Genomic DNA, 23259 nt, shown 5'->3' on the forward strand with positions numbered 1-23259 from the left:
AAAAACATCATTGAAGAGAGTAATTCTTTTCTTTGCAATTTTTCTAAAGGCATAAACATAGTCTATGAAGGAAAATGTTGTGATTGTCAGAGCTGAGAAGAGAGAAAGCGGATGGTTCAGCAAGTGATGAGTCGTTAGTAAAGATAATACATATATGAGAATGTAGAATCTAACTAAGGAATAAGAGAGGTCGAATTAAATTCAGATTTGAGCTAACGTTATTGCAGAGAAGTGACTTTTATAGTATTAGCAAAGCAGTTCCACCTGGACTCATTTGAAAATTCCTTAAAGACATCAGCCCATGAATCTGAGGTGATACGGATTTCAGGTGGAGTATTCGTATACGGGATCGTAGATTAAGGAGAGGGGTGATTCCGTCCATTTCTTAATAATAGCCATAAAAAACGGTCCGGAAGATACGGCTTCGAGCGTTCCGGCGCGCTACTTTCTACAACGAGATCGACTGGAGCGCACCAGCCGTGTGCACACGCCGCATCTTCCGGGCCGTTTTTTACGGCAATTAGCAAAAAATGGACGGAATCACGCCCCTCTCCATAATCTACGATCCCGTATACGGATACTCTACCTGAAATCCGTACCACCTCAGATTCGTGGAGAGATGCCTTTATTTGTTCGGAGTAATTAGGTCCAGATCGAATTAGTCTCAATTTAACCAAATTTCAATCGTTTCTAATTCACTCGAGAATCGAGTGGATTGAGATTCGATGCTTTAAATTTGACACGTAAACAGACGATCATCTGGCAGCAAATATAACATTGAAATTCTTTATTGGGAACTGAATCAACCTATTTCTGGTAAAAAGAACATTTAAATACTGATACTACTATAATTATTAAATAAAATAACACTGCTTCGCTTGCTTGATTCGGTTGGTGACATTTTTGTTCTGCTATGAACCATGTATGTCGTCAATGTGTAAACTACATAGTTAGTCTCATAGCTAGAATTTTTTGTTTCAAATTTCTCAAGAGACCCATTTTTTGACTAATATCTTATTCTTCTTTATCGTGATCAATTCCTTACCAATCTTTTATTTAATTTGAAAACACTACATCTAATATTAGATTACTTATAAGATTTGTCACGACCGATCCACGTTAATAGTGCACGCAATTGGAAACAGATTGTTCGAAGCGAAAGTACGCTGTTCGAAGATAGCGGTGAAGATTTTTCTTTGGCAAATTTGAGAAAGTGTTCATCGAGAGTTATTGACGGATTCACTAATTTTGAGTAAAATGGTCCCCACGCTCTTGCTACGGTATACACTAACTGTACGGTGTTTGTGAAAAGGATTCGGGGGAAGAATTAACAGGAACTGTTGAAGAGGCCATGATGGATAATATATCTTGCATATTATGAGAATACATGCTACGCACTTGTGTAATATTAACAACTTTCTTTTTTTCCGATGCAGTTCAGTCAAATAAATGACTTTTCGTTGGTGTTTTCGCCAGCCCTGACAGCATAGCTCGATGAAATCTCAATTGAACCAAAATAACCTCACAAACTCTGTCATGAAAACTAGGCCTAACTCCCCGCACCCTCCCCCCTCTCCAAAAAAAAAAAGCCCGAGATAGTAGACATTTCCCATTATTCTCAATGAGGTGTCAACATTATGCGTTCATTTTCCTTTTCAAAAAATTAATAACAACGAAGAAAAAGTTAGGAGATTGTTAGGAAATTAGCCTAACAGGTATTTGTCAACTAAAGCCGAAGTATTTCTACACGCCTTTAACAACATAATCTTCTTATTGTCAACAAAAGATCAAGGGAAAAAGATCCTAACCAACTATTGTGGTGAATTCAGTGTTATAATGAACAGAACAATCACACAGAGATCTCAACAAATAAGAAAAAAACAGCAGCTGTTCTCGTTTCTTTCTAGCACTAGGAAAACTCTTCCTCGAAATCCAGCGCTGCAAAAATAAGGAAGTAAACCTCACACACATATGACTGTGCTCGTTCAGCAATTTTGCCCTCGATTAGCACCATTTCGCTTAGTTGTTTTTTTTTTCAAAACATAATACCTGCGTCAAGAATGACAGCATTTCGCTAGTTTTGCAGAGACTTTTTGTCCAGGCTTATCAGTCACATGACTTAATCAAGCGATTATTTTCATTTTTCTCACGACCTTTCAATTCCGATTTCTCTCGAACGCCAACAACACGCTCGTATTCTTTTTGTATCATAAAGTAGTGCCCTTTGAGAAAAGATGTGGGTAGATTAACAGCAATATTCGAAGGTTGTGCTGGAGGAGATGAATTTTAGAACTAGGAAACTGAGAATTACGAAGGAAAAGAACAAGAATTTAAAAGAAAAACCCGCGATCTACGTATAGAATGATCTTTGTAATTAAACTGGACACACTTTTGTATACATACTAAGATAGTGATGAATTTTTACACATGAGCTTTACCAATCATAAACACCTGTCTGGCACTGTACCTTGATGAAAATATTTGGACGAACTCCATTCAAAAAGTGGCCAGTGCAAATGGATCATTATAAAAAAAATCTGATACGTTTTACCTGTGCTACTCCAAATTATTTCCAAAGAAAATAGGAGTTAACGGCAAAAGAAGAACATCACAAACTTAAAAGTTGCCCGAATATCGGTGCAAAAGGTTCAAAAGAAATAAAAAGTAAAAACATTTCCATGCCTGCACGACATGTAAATTGCAATAAACAACGCAAGAATCCAGAACACCATTCTTGATAACAAAAGACAAGACTGTAAATAGTAGATAAATGTAGATAAGACTCAAAAAGCAAGCTGGTCTTAGAGCAATAAACAAAGAATCTCCACTCACTGTCTCTTCCCTTGGAAATTTTAGTCTCTTCGACTTGTAGACAAAGCGTTGACGTGGAACATAGGAGTTTCCGCTTGGATGCGGTTTCGATGAGGTGGAATTTGATGACGGATCAGTCACCATGTTGATGTTGGCGACAACTTTTCCAGTGCAGATAGCCGGCTTAGACAAGGCCGCCGAATTAACAACGATCCTTAGATGACAGGCGCGCGCAGTGTGGATGACACCTGATGAGCGCCGAAGAGACGCTCTAAGGCCCTTGCGAAGTATCGAGTGACCGAGGGCGTTAACTCTCGATCAGAACTGCACTGTGAACTCCATTCGCCGAACACCTGTCACTGCGATGGATCTTGCCCTCTTAATAGATGGAAACGACATCAGAGAGATGCGACCGGCGAAAATACTCAAACGAAGTTAATGTTTCAAAGGAATTACTTCAACATCGAAGGGAAACTAGTTCCGTACAATCCATGCATGGATTTTTTTGAAAAACGAAGCCACAAACTCAAAGCAAAGTCGACGGTGGATGTGTGCATGTTTTCTTCTCAGAATTTTTGATTTTTAATAGCTTCGGATCGTAAAGTCGTAATAGTATGTTTCTTATCCGTTTCAGCAAGTCCCAACATCCACATTCTAAATATTTTCCCTTTTTCCAGCTAACATCTGATTGAGAACTTCAGCTGACATCAGTGCAATTGGAACGCGAAATCCGTGGTCTTTCTACAAACATCAGGTGCTGGACAGTTGTTCTTCGTTTTCATGTGAAGACATAAGCAAAAAGACTTGAACTCAAAGAAACTCTATGCAAGTAAATGACTACTTTTTTCCGAAAACCAAAGAATGTGATGAGTGTATCAATCAGCAACCCATTCCTTCGGAATAGTCTTTCGAAAATGGTTGCATGGAGGAATATGCGCTACTGGGACGCTACGAAAACCACCTATAAAATTGATGGCGCGATTCAACTGCAAGTACCTATGCGCAGTCTTTTTGCAAATGCTTCGCCGTTCTTAAAGAATTACGCGTTACAGCCTCAGATACGTGTGTGGAAGCGCTGCATACTGTTGTGATCAAAGTTTAAAGACGGGATTATCCGACCCTCTTATATCCTATTTATATTCATGATGGGAAGATTTCCTGATTAACTTCGAAGCAACTCATCTAAGGTGGAAAAAAATGTTCGTGAAATGCGAGAAAACTGGAAACTTAACATACACTAGCATTCTCAAAGCGAGTTCTTCTCATTTTTCTGTATCTATTATACCTGCACCACAGACATTAATTTGCACAAACAAGCTAATTGAGTGCTCGAGGACCACTAGCTACATATGGAACACAACAAATCCATGTGTGTGCTTCAGTCAAACGAGTCCATTAGCAGTTACACCTTCCAGCTTCGGCTAATCGCACATGTTCCTGTTCACTGTTAGCGGAAAAAATGCACCTAGCGCTCATTCTCTCATTAAATTTCCGTCAACTAATCGAGCAGCATTAGGCCAGAGGCATATGTATGCACCTCAAGCAGAAAATGAATGGACTTGTCTTACATATGTGGTTATTAATTACTAGTAAATTTACGAAAATAAGCTTTGAGACTCTCAGCATGACAACCAAAGTTCTGTATTGTCGTATCAGGATGTTTTTGGGGTCACGTGACCCAGGATGGCGAACAGGTGCTCGTCTTGTGTTTTGTTTTTTGTTTGGTTCCTTTGACAAACAGTGTAGTGCTATAAATTCCCTTCAAAGAAGGAGTTAATTTAGAAAATCAATGACTGGGAAGAATTTAAAAAGGGCCTCACTTGTCATTTCAAATGGGGCTGCATTCCAGCAGTTTAAGATGGAGGACATATAAAATCAAAAACAACACTTTTCCACAAAAAATATTCGTGATCAAATTTGAAGAATTTTCATCTGTTTACTTAAATAAAAGGAGAAGCCCTACAAAAAAAAAAACAAGAACATTTGGAAAAATGATTTCAAATCAATTAGAGTCCGCTGCTGAAAGAAGAATTAAAGGCTGTATATCACGAAATTGAGAGTGTTGGCTCCCTCCACCGGAAAATATGGTTAGAAATGTAATTAGCGACTATTAATGCTCAATTCCCCATACGTTCCTCCTTCAGTTCTCCGGAAAAGCGGCGTGGAAAACGGCCTTATCGCAGGTAACCCCCATACGAGACACCTAACAACGTGCTACGTTTGTCTCCGGATACGTGTCGCGTCTGCTAGCGAGTGTGAGTGAGAACGCGAACGCCCCTTGATTGTCCACTCGCTCACAGACGTGGTCTCGTATTACAACGTGAATTGTAGAATACCCGGGAGCGATAAGACCTTTTTCTTTTTTTCTGAATGAATAAGAGGAAGTGATCGCTATCATATCTATGAACCATACCCTCATACCTATCTATTCAATGTGGTCCCAAAACCCTTAATTTCATGGTATGTTGCCTTCAGGATCCAAAAAGTTACGGAACAATAATTCCTATCAAAACTTATTAAATCTTCCCTTTCACCTATTTAGGTAGTAGGTATGAAAGGTATTGTATCACCAATTCGGCGATGCTGGGATCTCTCCACCAGTAGGTAGGAGGCAGCTTCCGCTGTTTATTTGAGTTACGTCTGTAGGATTACAGACGTTAGACGACGACGTAGCACGGGTGCAACCAAGGTTTTTTTTTCAAATTTCTGGATTACAGCACGGGATCGAAGTTGAACCGGATCTAAGCTACATAGTCTACAACCTAGTCTATAAACTACACCCATGTCCCTATGGACAGATCACAACTCGCCAGTTTCTTGATTCCTTCAAGTGGAACTACTACAAAAACCGAAAACTTATCCTCCATATACCGCACCTGACTACCAGGAAATATATATAAATTCTTAGGCAGTAAGTCCACTTAATGTGGATCAAGTTCAACTTCTGGGTCTGCCCAGGTTGACATGATTAGAAACAACAGCTGAAATTTCTTCTGCTTTTGCTTTATTCACGAGCTTTCGAAAGCCTAGAGAACTACATTTGTGATTATAAATCAGGGCAAACAAGTAAAAACAGACCCTTTTCCGATGGAAATATTCCAGTAAAGGCAGTTCCCTAAGGGAAAATTTGAAGTATCTGTAGAAGATAAGCATCACAGGAATGCATTGATCGGTGTGGATACATTACAATGTTGACTTGCATGTAGTACCGAGGAACATTTATAGAAACCACTTCCTTCCACAAGTATTTGTTTTAAAAACATAAAAATTCGCAGAAATTCCGAGAAAATTCCAAATTATTAATGTTCATACTCGATTACCCTAAAGGCTCATTAGTAAGTCTCCTTTCATCACTCTTTTCGAATTCCCGGTTAAATTTAAGAAAAAAAAAACAAATGGAATTCTGCTTGTTTCGGCAGAGAAGCGGCAGTTGAAAGTACACCCAGATTTCACCACCATGTAAAAGAATGCTGCCAGCAAAGGTACCAGTGGCGAATATGATGAATGTGCAATTTTTCGAAAAGTGCTTCGAATTGAATGGGCATCCCCTTTTCTTCTCTTTCTTCCTGCATATTTTTTCAACAGAAATTTCCAGTTCAATAGATTTTTTTATTGTTCTACGATTTTATTCATATTAAGGAAGCGACTTTCTTCCCGAAACTTGCATATATTCTCCTTAAAACATCCCAATTCCAAAAGAAAAAAAAACAATCTGAAAGTCATTATTGCGAACGGAACAATGAAAAGACCGAAGGAAAATTGAACAGTTAGTCATAGTTATCGAAACGAGTGGAAACCAGAATCCTACAAGATCTACCGTTCTCCAAAAGCATTCCTGCTTTCCAAAAACTGGATTCAAGTCTGCACATCGGTATCTTAGAATTTAGAATATTTTCTATCAAATTTTTGGAGTGTGCATATGTTAGAGCGTAGTTAATTTAGACCATAAAACAGACATACTTGCAAGAAACAAACATGGCTTGTGATAAATATGCAGAAGTCTGAAGTTCCACGTGAAGCTACCGTATGGAAGAATGTTTGCGATCGCATATAGATGCTACTAGGACAAAATATGTAGTAATTTCAATAGCGATGGCTATTAGATTCACATAAGGGTTTTTAAGCAAAAAAAAAAAACGCAATGTAGCGGTAATTCTCCTTGGAACGTTTCAAGGAAAGGAGAGTATTTACACCATCGTAAAGCAGCCTGTAGGTGACGCTACAAGAAACACTTTAATCCGGAACAGGAAAGCATCAAAAGTTTATGGAAGCTTAGGAAATTTCCACATAGCGCTGCATTTCCGCCCGGATGCAGTACACTGCAGACACCCACAGAAATCGATAATTCCCTGTCGTCGTTTGCAAACTAAGCGGATGATCTGCTTACGAGCAAATATAGCCTAATAATCCATTTGTTCTTTCGTTGACTCATCTGTAGACTCCAATAATCCTCAAGAATTTATGGATATCAGTTTCGAAAACAACTAGCTAGTTTGTCCATTAGTGTCATCAAAGTTAGAGCCAGCAAGTAACTAAACTGACGATGCTAAAACCTCTGTGCTAATAGATAAGAGTAAGAGTGTAACTCACGATCCTATGTGTCACCAAGCTAAATTCCCGCTAGTAATCCGAAGAAATGCATGTGAAAGAGTCTTGTGTGATCCTGTCTCTTCAGCGATGCAACTCGCCAAATGATAGAACAGGGGCTAGTTCCATCGTTGGAGACCACACAACGCTGTTTCATGCGGCCACTTCTGGATTGGTGGGGGAGGAGGAACACTCGTAAAATACATTGTCACTCCATATATTCGCCAATTTTGTAATACGCTGCATTAATAGCATATTATGTTTGGGTTATAATGGTTTATCTATCACTATGAAAGTTGAGGAGTCCTACGGTTGACAGTAGGAAATGTTTTGTATGATGTGTGGAACTACGATGTAACTAATGGATTACGTGGATCCCTAACAGCACAGAAGAAGAAAAGCTGCAAGCTGATGGTAATTCATGCTGGCAAGTGGAGTCACTTAGACTCAACTAAAGGAAGCACGTGCAAAATCGCGAACAGACAGAAACTCAGATTTAGTTCTTTTCACACCAGTTTTTGGACATTTGACCTCAAGTACATTTGATCCATCCGTGAAGGGACATGAAAAGAAACTGAAAGCTTTTAGTCTTCAGCCCCAACTAGCACGTAAATCTAAACTGAACTTTTTAACCATTAATAAACACATCGTTTTGAAGTTCCGTCGATCATGTAGAATGGATTTTTTCAAGTCATCCAACTTTTAGTGAGAAACATATAAAAAGTAGCAGAAGACCGATGTTACAGCATGTGCATGTGACTCTTTCGCTACGACAGAAATCTAAGAAGAATGTGCTGCAAAGGGAAAGATCAAAGTATATTTAGAAAAAGATTAGCAATTCGAAACTTACATAGGTGGTGACGATTGCTGGAAAAAATAGTAGAAGCGAAAAATTCAAAATTTCTTAGCGAGCGAACTCGTCTAGAAGGAACAGATAGGGGGTGAAGCGTAATGGGGTGAAGGAGCGGCACTCAGTTGCGCTCTTATTTTTGAAATTTAATAACTAAATCAGTCGGGGACCTAACACTTAAAGGCATCACCCCATGAATCTGAGGTGGTGTAGATTTCAGATGGAGTATTCGTATACAGGATGGGAGACTACGGAGGAGTTCTCATTTTTTAAAAAACAAGAGGTTCGATTGAGCGCGCCAGCCTTGTGCGGCGCCGCATCTTCCGGGCCGTTTTTTACGGCAATTAACAAGAAATGGACGGAATCACCTCCCTCTCCGTAGTCTCCCATCTCGTATACGAATACTCCACCTGAAATCTGCACCACCTCAGATTCGTGGGGTGATGCCTTTAAGCACTACTCTTAGGTTACCTATGACATGTAAGCTAAAGTTACTAAGAAAAAAAAAAAAGGAAGTTAGGGTTTCTAGAAATAAGAATAAGAACGCGACTGAGTGCCCCTCTCCCCAACTACATTTTCCCCCAAGATCGATTACCCCAAAAATTTGTAATATTGACTTTCCGTGATATCGTAATGAAATACAGAAGTAAAACACCGCACCATTTCATCGGCACCGATGATGCAGAGCATTGTGTAAAAGTTTATAAAATAGAATTACCGCGTAAAAGGCTCCTAATCTGATAATCGTAATGCGACTAGTTCACTAAACCCATAGACAGCTTTTTCGAACGTAGTTGGAACTTTCCTAGTTGCAAGAATAGAATATCAACCATTTCATGTACATACTGCCAGCTCTAGAATCATCGTCGCAAAATGTGTTACACTCAGCGGAATCTCATAAAGAAAAGTCTCGAAATCAGAATAAAAACAGAACAGAATGGGAATTTTGGTGAGAAAGATGCATAGTTGAAATACTAAGTGAGTAAGTACAAGATAAGATACTAAGTGGTCCTGCTTCCTGTCTTATTCACCAAATCGTTGCCAAAAGAGGAGTCGGCTTATGGATTTTCAAAATCTCCAAGGTTATTATAAGCCGCTTCTCCTTTAGAAGCAGAGCAGTTGTTAATCGATAATTTTTCACTACCGATAACCATCGATAACAGTAAATTCCAGTCTCTATACCAGCTCTCCAGGTAGAGGTGAAGACTCTACAGTCACGGCAAGACGTCTGTCACGGCAATTCATATAAAGATTAATCAAGCGACGAAATTACCACTCAAGAAGACAGCAGACGATTGGAATATTGAGAAAAAAGATGACACATGACAATTGAAAATGAATGTACGTCAAAGGCAAAAAAGTGTCATGGCAATGCTAAGACAGATTGCGAAACTATCGATACATAGCTGAACTGATATCAGCAGCGCTGCGAACATCCGTCGGGAATGCGCGCACGTAAACAAACAGCTGACAATGTATGAGTGTGTGTTAGTGTGCTCTAGAAAATGAACAAATTCCATTCTTTTCCTCGCATCTGTAGTTTTTCCTGGCAACCGGTTACGAATTAATGTGAATCGATACCTATGGATTGCTCCACCTTCAGGGAGATAATGTGGCGTAGTGAAGCGAAAGAGCCATTGAACAAAAAGAAAAAAAGACAACCGAAAGCACGAGGGAAAGTAAAGACCTATTTACCATGGCACAGTGCAGAGTGAGTCCTTACATGCAGAATGCACACATTTGCATATGTCAATAACACTAATGTGCCTTTTTTCGCTTTTCTTGGAATATTTGCAGAAAAGAGGCAACGGAAGGAAACACGACTGAATTCTATTGCGAATTTATTACAGACACAACCAGTAAACTAGAGGTTGCACAGCTTCAAAGATAATCGATAGAAAACCATGTGAGCAGCCGCGGCAACGATGCGCCTGGATAACGGGGAATAAAGGCAGACAGTGAAGACTATGAAATTTGCGGCGATGTCCTTCACAAAAGTAGCTGTTCTGCTGTGCACCTTTGCAAAAACACCATGTCAACCTTGCACAATTTTTTTTTATAACAACATTAATGCACGCAGCATCCGAATCGATGGACGAATGGTGCACTTCCCACATTTTCAAGCACTCGTTGCGCAAATAATATTTAAGGAAAAGGATGTTAGAATCAATACCACCACGCTTCGTCATCGTTGGTCACGAAAACTTACAAGAGAAAAAGGAAAGAAATAAAGGTTGAGAAGCAATATCAGTTTCTAAAGTGTTTTGTTCGAAACTAGACATATTATGTGGTTTCCGAGATGTTGACATGTGCCATTTCGATTTTATTAACGTGAGAGAGAAAAATAAATAAAAAAGAGCACATGGATTACGGTATGACAAGTCAGAAGATGCAGTCTGCGTTAAGAAGCGCTTCTCCCAACCAGAAAGCCGCTTGTCAACAATTTCTTAAACGACCTCAAAAACAAAGAGGAAGAGTAAATTTCACTACATCTGTAGTCGGGAAAGAAAGTCCACCGGGTGAACCTCTCGAAACGGCAGAGGCAGAAATATATGCCCACCGCCGACAGCAGTTACATGTATAGATACGATATACAATTTGCTGTTTGCTTTGTTTATTTACAGAAAAAAATGTTAGTAAACAAACATTTTTATCGTTTTAGAGGCATCAACCCACGAATCTGAGGTGGTACGGATTTCAGGTGGAGTATTCGTATACGGGATAGTAGATTATGGAGAGAAGGGTGATTCCGTCCATTTCTTCCTAATTCCTAAAAAAAACGGCACGGAAGATACTGCTTCGAGCGCACCGGTGTGCTATTTCCTACAAGGAGTTCGATTGGAGCGCGCCAGCCCTGTGCAAGCGCCACATCTTCCGGACCGTTCTTTACGACAATTAGAAAGAAACGGACAGAATCACCCTCCTCTCCATAATCCACTACCCTGTATAAGAATACTCCATCTGAAATCCGTATCACCTCAGATTCGCGGGGTGATGTCTTTAAGGTGCTGAAACGGGAAAGTTCGAAACTCATAGTCAGAGCTTGTACTTTCTTTTAAGAATGGAGTTAGGATAGCAAAATTCTTCTGCGGCTTAAGGGCAGTGTATCACAAAATTTTCGAAACTGCGATCTCTACACGACTACGTAGAGAGGAATACAGGCGCAGATCATAGAAAATGAGAGGCATCGCCCTAAATTTCCCAACCTTGGCAATGCGCAGCGGACGTTGAACGACAAGGGAGCTGCCCACGTTCTATCGCCTAGTAAGCTGAACTATGGCGAGGGCGAAACAACACATGGTTGATGGATGAATTTGTAGGGGGAATGAGTAATCGCTCTAAAATTTGCGAACCACCGCTGTCAAGACGTGCAAAAATCCCAATATCGAAAATTTCTAGGTACACTGGTCTTAATTCTTACGCTGGGTTTAGGGTTTTCTTCAGAGGACCAAGAATAGTTCATATATTTAGAATTTGAGCTTCTGTTCACTCAATGACTCATTCTGTCGCTACGCTACAATAGGATCCCATTTTTAGGTCACTGAAGAAGATGCAAGGGTCCAAATGTTGGCCCGGAAAGGAGTAAATCTGCTCTTTTCCGGGCAAATACTTGGAAATAATGCCCAGGTTTAAAAAAGAGAAAACATAGATTTTGTACTTATTTATTTTACACAGTGTTTTTCATGGTATTTAGCTCAGATTTTTTTATATTTTAGTAAGAATTTGATCTCATTCATAAGTGAACGGGCGAAATCGAATCCAAACAATTAATTCAACAATTATTTAAACTAATTAAGAGTATCTTGGCCAGAAAACCTAAAAAAATACCCGAAGATGCTGAGGGTATGATAATATAGTCTATATTCACTCACCTCGTGAGGACGCTGGCAACAATTAGTTGATTATTTGGCGACGGTATAAGCTCTTTTGCTAAATTTCATACATATGAGTCATACGCTACGAATGGAAAGGGGAAAAAGGTATATTGATTGCAGTGAACGATTCCTATCGTCAGATCATGTTTTGTTCTCTGGATCTCGGGATTTACAATCTAAACTCTCCTAAGTGTTTATTGCGAAAGTTTGCAGAAATTGATCTTTTTTGAATTTGCTCGTTAAATATGAACATGACGTCTATCTGATGTTACAACCATTTTTTGACCGTTACGGTCCAGCTTGAGTACCGGAGTCTTATGGAAGTATTATAAGTCCACTGAAAATTTAACTTTGGAGAGAAGCATTTTAAAAAATAGAGGAATGCAGTGTAGATGGTGGAAAAGTAACACCATTCGTCTTCTATAGTACACACCTTGTATATATCGTGAATAAAATATGGATATTTCTAACAAAACGTGGAAGTGCTCTACTGTCACTAACCACAGCTCACTAATAAAATAGCGAATAAACTCCTAATTCAATTCCCAACTTGTTTCTCGGGAGTGTGGCCTTGTTTTTCCACTAATACAGAGATGCAAAGAAAACAACTTTACAAAATTCATAAATTTGGGCAAACAACTTATCCCTGACCTTCTAAACGATTAACTACGTCTCCGCAGACTACTTAAAAGTGGCATGAGACTAGCGTAGGGAGAGGATTTAAAAGTTACCACGATTTTTTCCTACTTCGTGTGTTGGTAACTCGAGCAAAAAAGGGCTCACATGACGCCACATTGGATTCACCACCATAGAAGGTAAAAACAATCTTATATTATACATTTGACCAGCCAGACATGCCATCCAGTAAGTTATTTACTGTATAAAACACAAACAAAAAAAAAACGCTCCCATCCAAAGTGCTAGAAATAATTTCAAACGAAGAGAATCCAAGAGTTACAATTACGACTATGTAACTACGCAGGATTGCGGGATCGGTGCAGTTGCTATGGTGAGAGCATTGAATCTGTACAAAAATGCGATGATTTCCCTAAATTCAAGTATCTCTATAAATCGAAACGGTAGAACACACGATACGTGAAAGCGGTTATCCCGATACTATTTGACAACGTTTTAAGGATTGTATAAGTCAGAATCAGTTGTATTGTGGTGAAAGATATAAAAAATCTCAACTTCGTAACAATGCTGTGTCATACACGCGCAATGGACGATTTATTATATATTCACGATATATTACATCCTTCTTGAATTTCTTCGTTGTCTAAGGGTAGAGCGTATTCCTATCGAAGAATTCTTCACCACCTTCTGCGACCTTTTCCGTAATCGAATTAATAACAAAACAGCTCAAGAGTTTTTTTGTGCCCGTCAATGTGACGATAGAAACAGAGGTAGGCAAACTGACGGTGGTTGTCGTTGCTTGTAATCGACATTTCAAAACGTTAGGTCTTTTGTTGATCCTGGACAGAGGGTGTTTGTTTAGACAACTTTACAGAAAGCATAAAATAAAAGCAAAAGGTCCAAATTTCGCCCTATCATAATTCTTCAGCTAGTTTCACGAGAATAAGAAAATTTTATATCTTGGATTTTTGGGATAGCTAGATTGAGAAGTCGTCATACTTTGAGGATAATAGTTAGTACAACTGCTTTTGGTGAGTGCAGACGACAGAATGTTCGGATAAAATTACCCTATACATCTTTTTGACAGCAGATGAACTCACCGCTGCGTCCTCATTGTCATCATAAATGACCTCCACTCTTTGACAATCGGAAAATTGAGCAATTTGCGAATCTTCTTCAACGAGCACCTGAACAAAAGGTTATGACAAATTAAGACGAAAGATAATTTCACTGTCAATGCCAAACTCATAGCGTCTCGAAGCATAGCAAATAACTGGAATTGAAGAGATTGAATGTGATGGGATACAAAAACTAACTCTGTCGGGAAGAGTCATTATCGCTTCCACTCGCCCTCGACGCATGGATTTCTCAAGAGTTTTCTTTAATTGTTCTAAAGATGAACCTCCAGGCAAAGTGACTCGTTTGAAAGCCTGCTTTCCATTCGTACAACTAGAATTCGAGTAGTGGAAGAAAGTGACGTCACAAATGTTCGGAGTAAATAAATAGCACATCTTCTACCTACCATGTCCTGACGAGAAGAAATCGAGTCCTATTCACGGAATCTCGTCGTCCGTAAGAGAAGTAGCCGTTAGGTGTTGTGGGTGAGGCTGAAATACCTTCGGTTAAAAATAGAAAAGAAAGAAAAATGAGAGAAAAAAGGATGACACAAATAAGATGTTGCCGGATCACTGCAAAGATTGCAAGGATCACCACTTTGCACGAAATTTTGATCGGCAAAATAGAGAGATCTGTGTAGCGAGTGATCCGAAGAAGCCGATATGCGGAAACAATGTGAATGATTGGCTTCCTGTTGCTTTTCGAAAATCAAATGTATTTCAAGATGTACACCACATCACCGTCAAAGGTTTCCGTGTCTCCAAATTTATTAGTTTCTTCTCGAGAACATTACATTAGCATACTTGAACACCATTTCTTGTAATTAATAGTCTCAATCACTATTTAGTTTGGAATGCCAAAACCTCATTCGAATTCCCGCCACTTCAGCTAATATTCGTTCATATCAGGCACTTCAGGGTTACGCACGTCGAACAACTGCTGTACTATTGCAAAAACAGCTCGATGAACACATAATGCACAACACAGAGCATATCACAGCGGAATTATCCACATATCAACAGAAGAATAGATTCTTCATTAATTATGAGGGTGAAAATGTAAAAAATGTATTATATAGTCACTTTTTGTATAGTACAAGCAACACATCAATATCAAATTCAATCAACTCTGCTATACCGTACCTTAGAAAACGAATAAAACGAATACATCCCGTACAAGAACTGCTTCCACACAAAAGACAATCTATGATCATCTCAGATCTCCTCATGCAGTGGGATTCTTCATGAAAGGTGTGGGTATGGATATACATTCAACTTCTTATTATATACAGATATTCTATTTGCTTCAGAATTGTTCAAAAGGAGTTCAAAAGGACATAAGAAAACCAAAAAAAGCACACAACTTTCCCCTTTCCTCGCTAAGCATTGTTAGAGAGTATAAGTGATATTTTTCAACAGAAAGTGCATCAGACGCGTTGTTACGCCAAAGCAGTTGTGTTTCAAAAAGCAATTAAAAAAGCAAAGTTTGTAGTGTTTAGGGTACAGCTGACCTCAACCACCAGAAACGTTCTTGAGACCTAACCAAAGAGATCACCGCAGACCAAATTTGCACACAAATTATGTTATCTAAACTCCATGACTATGGAACTGGTAACTCCTTCAAGATGTGCTTTGTTTCTAGTGCACGCTCCAACACAATTTTTTTAACTTTTAAACTATCACACTTCCTACCGCACTCTTCTCAAATCCAAACATTTTGATCTCATTATTTTCCTCCCGTATATAAGTTCATTTCAACTTCAGAATTTTCCCCATATCCCTAGAAAAATCGAGAGAATGATGGCTGTCTCAAAACGTATTCGCTCCTCTTCCACACTTTACATCCTGCATTTCGCACATCAATACGATGAATTGGAAATTCACCAGGGAAGTGACCGCAGCGTTTTTTTTTTTATCAAGTCCATGTCAGACGACCTATCACGCTAAAAAAAGATCCACGTTCCGTAGCAAACAAATGGTGCTTAAAGGCATCACCCCACGAATCTGAGGTGGTGCAGATTTCAGGTGGAGTATTCGTATACGGGGTGGGAGACTATGGAGAGGGGGGTGATTCCGTCCATTTCTTCGTAATTGCCGTAAAAGACGGCCCGGAAGATACGGCGCCGCACAAGGCTGGCGCGCTCCAGACGAACTCCTTGTAGAAAATAGTGCGGCAGAGTGCCTGAAGTCCTATCTTTCGGGCCGTTTTTTACGGAAATTAGGAAGAAATGGACGGAATCACCCCCTCTCTATAGTCTCCCATTCCGTATACGAATACTCCACCTGAAATCCGTGCCACCTCAGATTCGTGAAGTGATGCCTTTAAAGAACCTCTGTAGAACAGCGTTAGATACTCACCAGCGGCCATTCTTTAGAATACCAGCAAAAAAAAAAAACTTCTAAAAACGAAAACAAAACCCGGTTGATTAACCAAAACGTAGCCAGGAAAAAAAGGAGATCGATGGAACTAGTGAAGTACTAGCACCACAGCTAGAGTATCAATAGTATTCTAAAATGTGTAAATGAAAGGACGAAACTCGGTGATTTCAATCAAACAAATTTCTTAGTTTTTACAACAAAAGAATTATAGAATAGTGCTGGGAATATGGAATCATACCAAAACAAAGTTAGTATAAATCTAGTTGGTTGAAACTGGCCGGTATCACATGAACTCATGGATTTTAGCCAAGTATTCTAACACGCTACGGACAGGGCGCTTTTGTTTGCCGTGTGCACCTGGCCATCCTTTTTTGTTTTTTTTTTGTTGCAGTGTAGCAATGTGTGCATCACATGGCTACGTAAGAATAACAGCAAGAAGCAGGTGGAGAAATACCAACGAGAAAGAGTTTGCAAAACACTATGCCGCCACACATTGAGAAATAGAAATAGAAAACGTTAAAAAAAGTGGAGACTTGTTCAAAGTGAAGACGTACGAGGTGTTTTCGTTCCATAATCGAATGAGGATGCTTTGGTAACATACGGAAAGGGAGGATTTCGAATGTAGTTCGGCACAAATTTTTCTTTCTCGGCTCCAGCTTCCGATGAGCGTCTCCTATTGCCAGCTGTAAATAAACAGGTTCCTTGTAGGTTATTCACTGAAAAATCAAAGCAATTTTGAATAATGATAAGAACTTGAACAAATAACAGATGAACGGAGATGAATAAGTACCCGAAGGCATTATTTCGTAAAATTCCTCTTCAAACGTCTCCAATTCTGGTCGAAGAATTTCTCTCAGCGTTAGATTATCTTTAGAGCAAACCTAGAACAAAATTAGTAGAGTTACTCTCGACAATTAGGAAAAAATCGGGAAAATTTGTTGAACAACAGTACATTTTTATTATACCTCGTCAGCATTTCAGTCCTTAAGACAAAGAAGTTAAAAAAAAAGTTGATAAACAAATTTCTTACAACCGGACCGTTTCGTTACTATAACCTGAGGTATTGGAAAATCTCCTAGAGGTTATATGATCTTACAACGAAATAAAAGATCATGCACTGCATCCATCCTTACTTTTAAAAAAGATCTATCGCAACAAGTATTTCAAATATGTTAATTATCAAATGCTAATGCATATAATAACCATAACATCAAATGGTAACCGTTTCAATCATAATTAACCACCACCATTGTAGAGCTCAGAATGATCTTTGTTCTAGAACTTTTTGTTTCCAAAGGAAAAGAAAAACGTTCTTCACTGAATAACAAAAAATCTTTAAAACTGATCGCATCTCCTTACGTCCCAAGGCGTCCTGCCGCTCTTATCCTTGATCTCTCTACTGAATCCAGAGCTTAACAGAAGATGACAAATCCTTTCGTAACCGCGACGAGCTCCCCAGTGTAATGCTGTCCTAAATAAGCAAAAACATCCAACTCGGCTCTAGAATTTTAGCCAATTTTTTGAAAACGACGTGACATCATCAAAATGGCCCTTGAAAAACGTCATTGATGCTATCTTCTCCGAAAACGGTTTCCCAAAACGGCTCGTGAGCGGTTAAACTTATCATAACAGCATGAAGTCATTGGGAAAAAAATGGATGGCATAGTGAGATGATTTCAAGTTCGTCGCAGATAATAAAACGGAAACAGAATTAAAATCTGGAAAGCAGGTAATAAAATCTATCAAATAAATACAATTGGATCATACGGATCGAGCATCAATAAATATTTATAGTATAACAAGTAGTACACCTTCAAACATAGCATATGTATATAAAGTAGGTCAAAACGACATGGAGCGCGGCGCAATAGGCTGCGCTCGAAGCGGTGCAGCGGAGCGTAGGCGATTGGAATTCAGGGGGACCTTTGCCGCCATTATTCCTCGCTGTAGTTTGCGACGGTCCCACTTAAGATTCCAACCGCTATCTCCACCGTGCCGCTTCGAGCGCAGCCACTTACGCAAACCCACCCTGCTTCCTATCGCTTTAACCCTACTATATGTATATATATCCTAAACAAATATTAGAATATAAACTATAGAAGTGGAAGAGAGAAGCCGAGCATTAGTGCTTACTTTGTTCAAACTATTGTCAAAAGATGACTGAAAAAAGTTAACAGGTGGTGTTTTGAAAAATCAGTGATGACGTGAGGATTCGCTTCTTTCATTCTCGACTACATGTCAGCATTTCGATTAATGAGGACATATGACCACTGGTTCGCCCTTTTTTTACAGCACCTTTCCCATAAAACTCACAACTGCTCGCAAGAATAAGGAGGACGTAAAGATTTATTAGTTCGTTCGCATGTTTTTACTTCTTGAATACAATACATACTTTAAACAATCATAAAGTATAAAGGTAGCCTTCGCGGAAATGTTCGATGTACGGTCCTCCAAAGGAGCAGGTCAAAACGACATGAATCACGAGTGTAGTTGCGGTGCATTTGCGTACGCGCTCGAAACGGAGCGGTGGATGCAGCAGTTGAAAACGAGGTGGGACCGTCCCGCGTACGTAATTGCGTACTTGTTTCATGTCGTTTTGACCCTACTACAGTGTAGTGGTGGTGTTTTAGTTTGCAAGTATTACAGCAAAAATGTAGGCCCCTACAAATCCAAAAAATATACGGGTGAAAAGAAACATACTGATCGGGTCACCCGGTTAGTAGCGATCCTACCATGTACAACCTATGTCAAATGAATTTCATTGCTTAAGCGGATCTAAAGAGTTGCTTTAATGGATCGAATTCCACCGCAGGTCTATTTTATTTAATACCGTTTCATCAATCCTATGTGAATTAGATTGGGAGGTTAACTAGCCAGTCTGCTGTTCTGGTCCATCTACATTTTGGATTTGTGGGGGGTGTCTCGCATTTTCTCTGCGATGCTTGCAAACAACATCCTGAATCATGCGTGCCAGAGGAGAGAGGCAAAAATCAGCAGTTTTTGTGGACTATCCCTTCAGCTTTGAATAATCAGCAAACTAATATCTAACAGGAAACAAATTCGATCTGGATGGAACTAAGAAAATACATATTTATGGGACATGTTGCACATAAGTTCACTATATGTAGTAATCTTTAAAAAAAAATGAAGAACGTTATGCTTCATTTGGATTGATATGCTTTTTCTTTCAAAACGAAATTTGAATCTCGAAAAAGGGATAGAACGTGAGGAAGCACTGGGTGAAGTGTAGTTGAAGAGCACTCAGCCACGCTCTTATTTCTGAAAGAAAATAACTAAATCACTCCGCGCCCCTTAAAACCTAAACATTAGCCTTTGAGGATCTACGACATAAGCATATGACAAAAGTAGGCTAAAGTTAATAGGAGGAACAATTTCAAGATAGAGCTTCCAGAAATAAGTGTGCAGTAGAGTGTCCTCCGCCCACCTCAATACCCAACTACATTTCCTCAGAACCATTTTAACGGGGAAATGTTGCAGATTCTCAGCATTCTTACTTTTTTATATCCATGAGAATAAAAATATTACGCAAGTCACACAAACAATTATAATCATTATTACATCGAAATCAAAGACAACAACATCAAAGGTAATAAGTTCGTGATAAAAAAAAGAATTATCGGCAATCTGTCATGAATCAGACGATGTTAGGGTCTTTATGGGCAAATACAGAGTTTGGGGAGTTGATTACAGGTGCGAGCCTGTTACTTAACTTAAATCGTCCAGAAAAACAGCGTAGAAACGGCATTGAGGCCCAAGATGTACGTGTAGAACCGACTTCCTTGTGAACGCTCCGCATCCACGACCGAGCGGTCAAAAATCGATTAGGTTTCCTTGGCAGCAAATTCAACCGAATATCGTCAATTTCGTAATAGGCTTCCTCTAAAATCATTGCGAAATTCATTTCAAAGTAGTTTAGTTGACACCACTTTTAGAAATGATGCTCCAGAAAAGTGCGTTTTAATACATATATCATCGGTTAATTGTGTAACCCCCTTTTCTTAGACTTGATAGAAGTATAATGTGAGAGGTGACACTTCTCCATGCTTACTCAGAAGGGTACTGTTTCTCGTATATGAAAATACCGATCTACTGCGAAAAATAGATTTGCAGTTCAAAAACAAACTAGATAACGTCGCATAAAGTGGGAGCTTTTGAAAGATCATGGAGAAAAAGACCAACAACACATGTATCTGAGAAGTGGATAGACCGAGTACAACTAAAAGCTGGCTACGTTGGCACGAACAAAAATCCCACGTGATCAACGGCAAATAGCACTGAAAACAGCAAAATACGTGACACATAAAGAGTACATTCACACTGAAATACAATCTGCCCGGAGGGCCCATCTTACACCAAGGGTACGTGCGCGGCATGTGACAACTGGCCACACGGCTACGACCAGGATGATTATGCACCGCTACTAATCATCCGTTCGCCGAGTGTTCTGCGTAAAAATCCCGTACACAATTGTGCAAAGTGCATTTCTCGTAATACCCGATACTTACAATTACCTTTCCCGTTTAAATGATTTTTTGAATGAAGTTTACATTATCGCGGAGGAAAATTACTCATAAACAAAATGTAAAGCCAACGTTGAGAGTAAAGCACTACTAACTCTCAAAAAAAAGAACGATGAAAAGGATGTGAGTGGTTTTCACCTCTACATAGTCCCATCTCAAAAACATTCAAACGCTCTTCCTCCGTAAAATAGGACACTATAAAGCGGAAAAAAAGGAATAGGGTGAATAGTATTACACAGCTAGAAAAAGGCAGGATAAGAAAAAAGACCGCGGAATCATCAAAGAGAAGTGTGGCAAGATTTTAGATTTATAAGAATAGCTACCAGAAAAAACTCTGTAATTTCTATTTTTTTTTTTTGCTCTGTGCTAAAACTCAGAAATAAAGCGAACCAAAAATATTCTTAAAAGTAAATAAATTATTCTTAGAAATCGGCCTTCCAAGGTAGTAGAATAGTTTTTTCCAACATTCCGATATGTATGAGAGTATAAACCAATACACACTTTGTTTTCATTCGATTTTTGATAGAAACATATGATACACATAGACCATAACGTTTGAAGATGAGTGTCTTCAAGCAGAAATAAAGCGATACATTCTACCCGCAAACTTTTGATTGTATCCGCAAAAAATAAACGACAAGAATTTATAAAGAAGGTGAATAGAAGTTCGAGTTCAAGGACCAACATTTCGATTCTATTCTTTCGAAGAAAATGATCATTTAGAAGAGAACACAACGAACAGATGTGAGTTTGTCAGACCAAGGTGTAACTGCAACAGTTACCGAGTTTCTGATGATTCTTACACAAAACAGTCAACTGACTTCTTGATTAATGACCTTTTGATTGAAATTGAAATAACTTGCAGTACTGTAACGAACCGTTGTTGCAGGACGAGAACCTTACTTTCGAGCGAATATAATGCATGAAGAAGAACCTGGAATCTCCGAATAGAAAGTGCAAGTATTAAATGCTTCCTCGTGCCTGTTGATTCTTCCAAAACCAATTCCGAATAACTTTCAACAGGTATTTAATAGCTAGAAATCACAGCTAGCAGCTTCAGAGAAGTCTTAACAATTCAAAGATCTCGCGAGACAGACTCGAAATCGGCTTCGAAAGATGTACACATCGATGTCTGATATGTTTACCTAATCTTCTCTCGCCACTGTTAGGTCCTCTCTTTCAAGTGTGGAGTTATCGCACACATTAGTAAAACACTGATCTTTCGAAGATACCTGTCTTAACATTTACCATTTATATTGTTTTGTTTCATTGTTTGAAAAGGAGCAAAACATCAGTGACCATAAAATAAAAGCGCTGTCAACAAGGAGGGGTATCGACAGCCGCACACAATGAACACCTTTACATTACATCGTTACGATAAATCTAAACAATCTTTGTTTATAGCGGGTAATGGTGAGATAGTGGAGAATCAGGAAGAATCAAAAGGAAACATAAGCCCTGAACACAGATTGACGGAATCCATGAACCGCGAACGTGTTTGGAGATGAAGAAAAAATAGGTAGAGACGGCTGATTTCATTATAAAGATAAAATAAAAAAATAAAGATATATGACAAAACAAAATATGTCATCTATAGCGCTACGTGTAAGTGAAGTCTTCCAGCAGTAAGCAAAAGAAAGTAGGAGGTCAAAATTTCGGAGGAGGCAACAATAAAGGACAAAGGATAAAATGTTTTGAGTTAATCAAGCCGCTTTGGGTGCGCCACCGCATTCAATTCAGAAACGTTTGAGGATTACGAACACGTCTCTGCCCCACGCAATGACTTCCAGCGGTCAATGTAACAAGTAGGTGTTTTAATCCACTCAGACGAGTCTGGTACAAAATTATCGACCATGGAAGGAAGTTTTGGTTGGTACTAGTGCAGAATCGAACCAGAACCGAAGACCAATACTGTCAAAATAACTTTTAAGGAACTTTTTCCATGGCGAAATGAGTTGTCTCATTGTCTCCCTAAAAAAACGACCAATGAATGAAATGATGAGAAGGGCAGGAAGGTCGTATGTGTACACCAAAACATTAAGACGGACATAGTTTGAAAGTGGGGCAATTTCAATGTTCTCAGGCAACAGGCGCATTTCCTCGAAATGAGAACAAAGGCCAAGTGATGAGTGGCCTACAACAAGTGAGTGTGAGGAGGAGAGTACGCAGCATATCTGAGACATAAAACCTTAACTATTGTAATGATATATCAAATCATTAAATTCAGAAAGGAGAACATTGAAAACGCAGCGAAGATGTGATATCAGCAGTTTAACGTGAAAATGCCAGGATCAAGCAGTCATGCAGAAAAAAATACTTGAGAACTCATGCATAAAGTCCGCGTTGCAATTATTGTAAAAAACGGCTGATTTGTACCTATAATCTTAGGAAATGAACCATCTAAACCCTCTTCATAACATACTTTACCCATAACCTTAGATACATTTTAAAAAATACTGTGTGAC

At 39.1% G+C, this 23259-nt stretch overlaps 1 protein-coding gene across 4 annotated transcripts in view; it reads right to left on the reverse strand.

Annotated features, from left to right (window-relative positions):
• Positions 1-23259, reverse strand: part of RB195_016386 (uncharacterized protein) — a gene marked incomplete at both ends in the record, with an annotated part of 40104 nt that overhangs the window by 13953 nt on the left and 2892 nt on the right. For 2 of the 4 annotated variants that reach the window (XM_064207527.1, XM_064207524.1), the window contains 6 exons: positions 13860-13946; positions 14076-14208; positions 14282-14366; positions 16808-16936; positions 17044-17134; positions 17613-17724. In XM_064207527.1, the coding sequence (XP_064063405.1) occupies positions 13860-13946; positions 14076-14208; positions 14282-14366; positions 16808-16936; positions 17044-17134; positions 17613-17724 (637 nt within the window). Of the gene's footprint in view, positions 1-2832; positions 2956-13772; positions 13947-14075; positions 14209-14281; positions 14367-16807; positions 16937-17043; positions 17135-17612; positions 17725-23259 lie in introns of those variants that run through there. The other 2 variants (XM_064207526.1, XM_064207525.1) reach the window with 2 other exon arrangements.

This window comes from Necator americanus, chromosome V (genome assembly GCF_031761385.1).
Source record: "Necator americanus strain Aroian chromosome V, whole genome shotgun sequence".
Taxonomy (NCBI): Eukaryota; Metazoa; Nematoda; class Chromadorea; order Rhabditida; family Ancylostomatidae; genus Necator; species Necator americanus.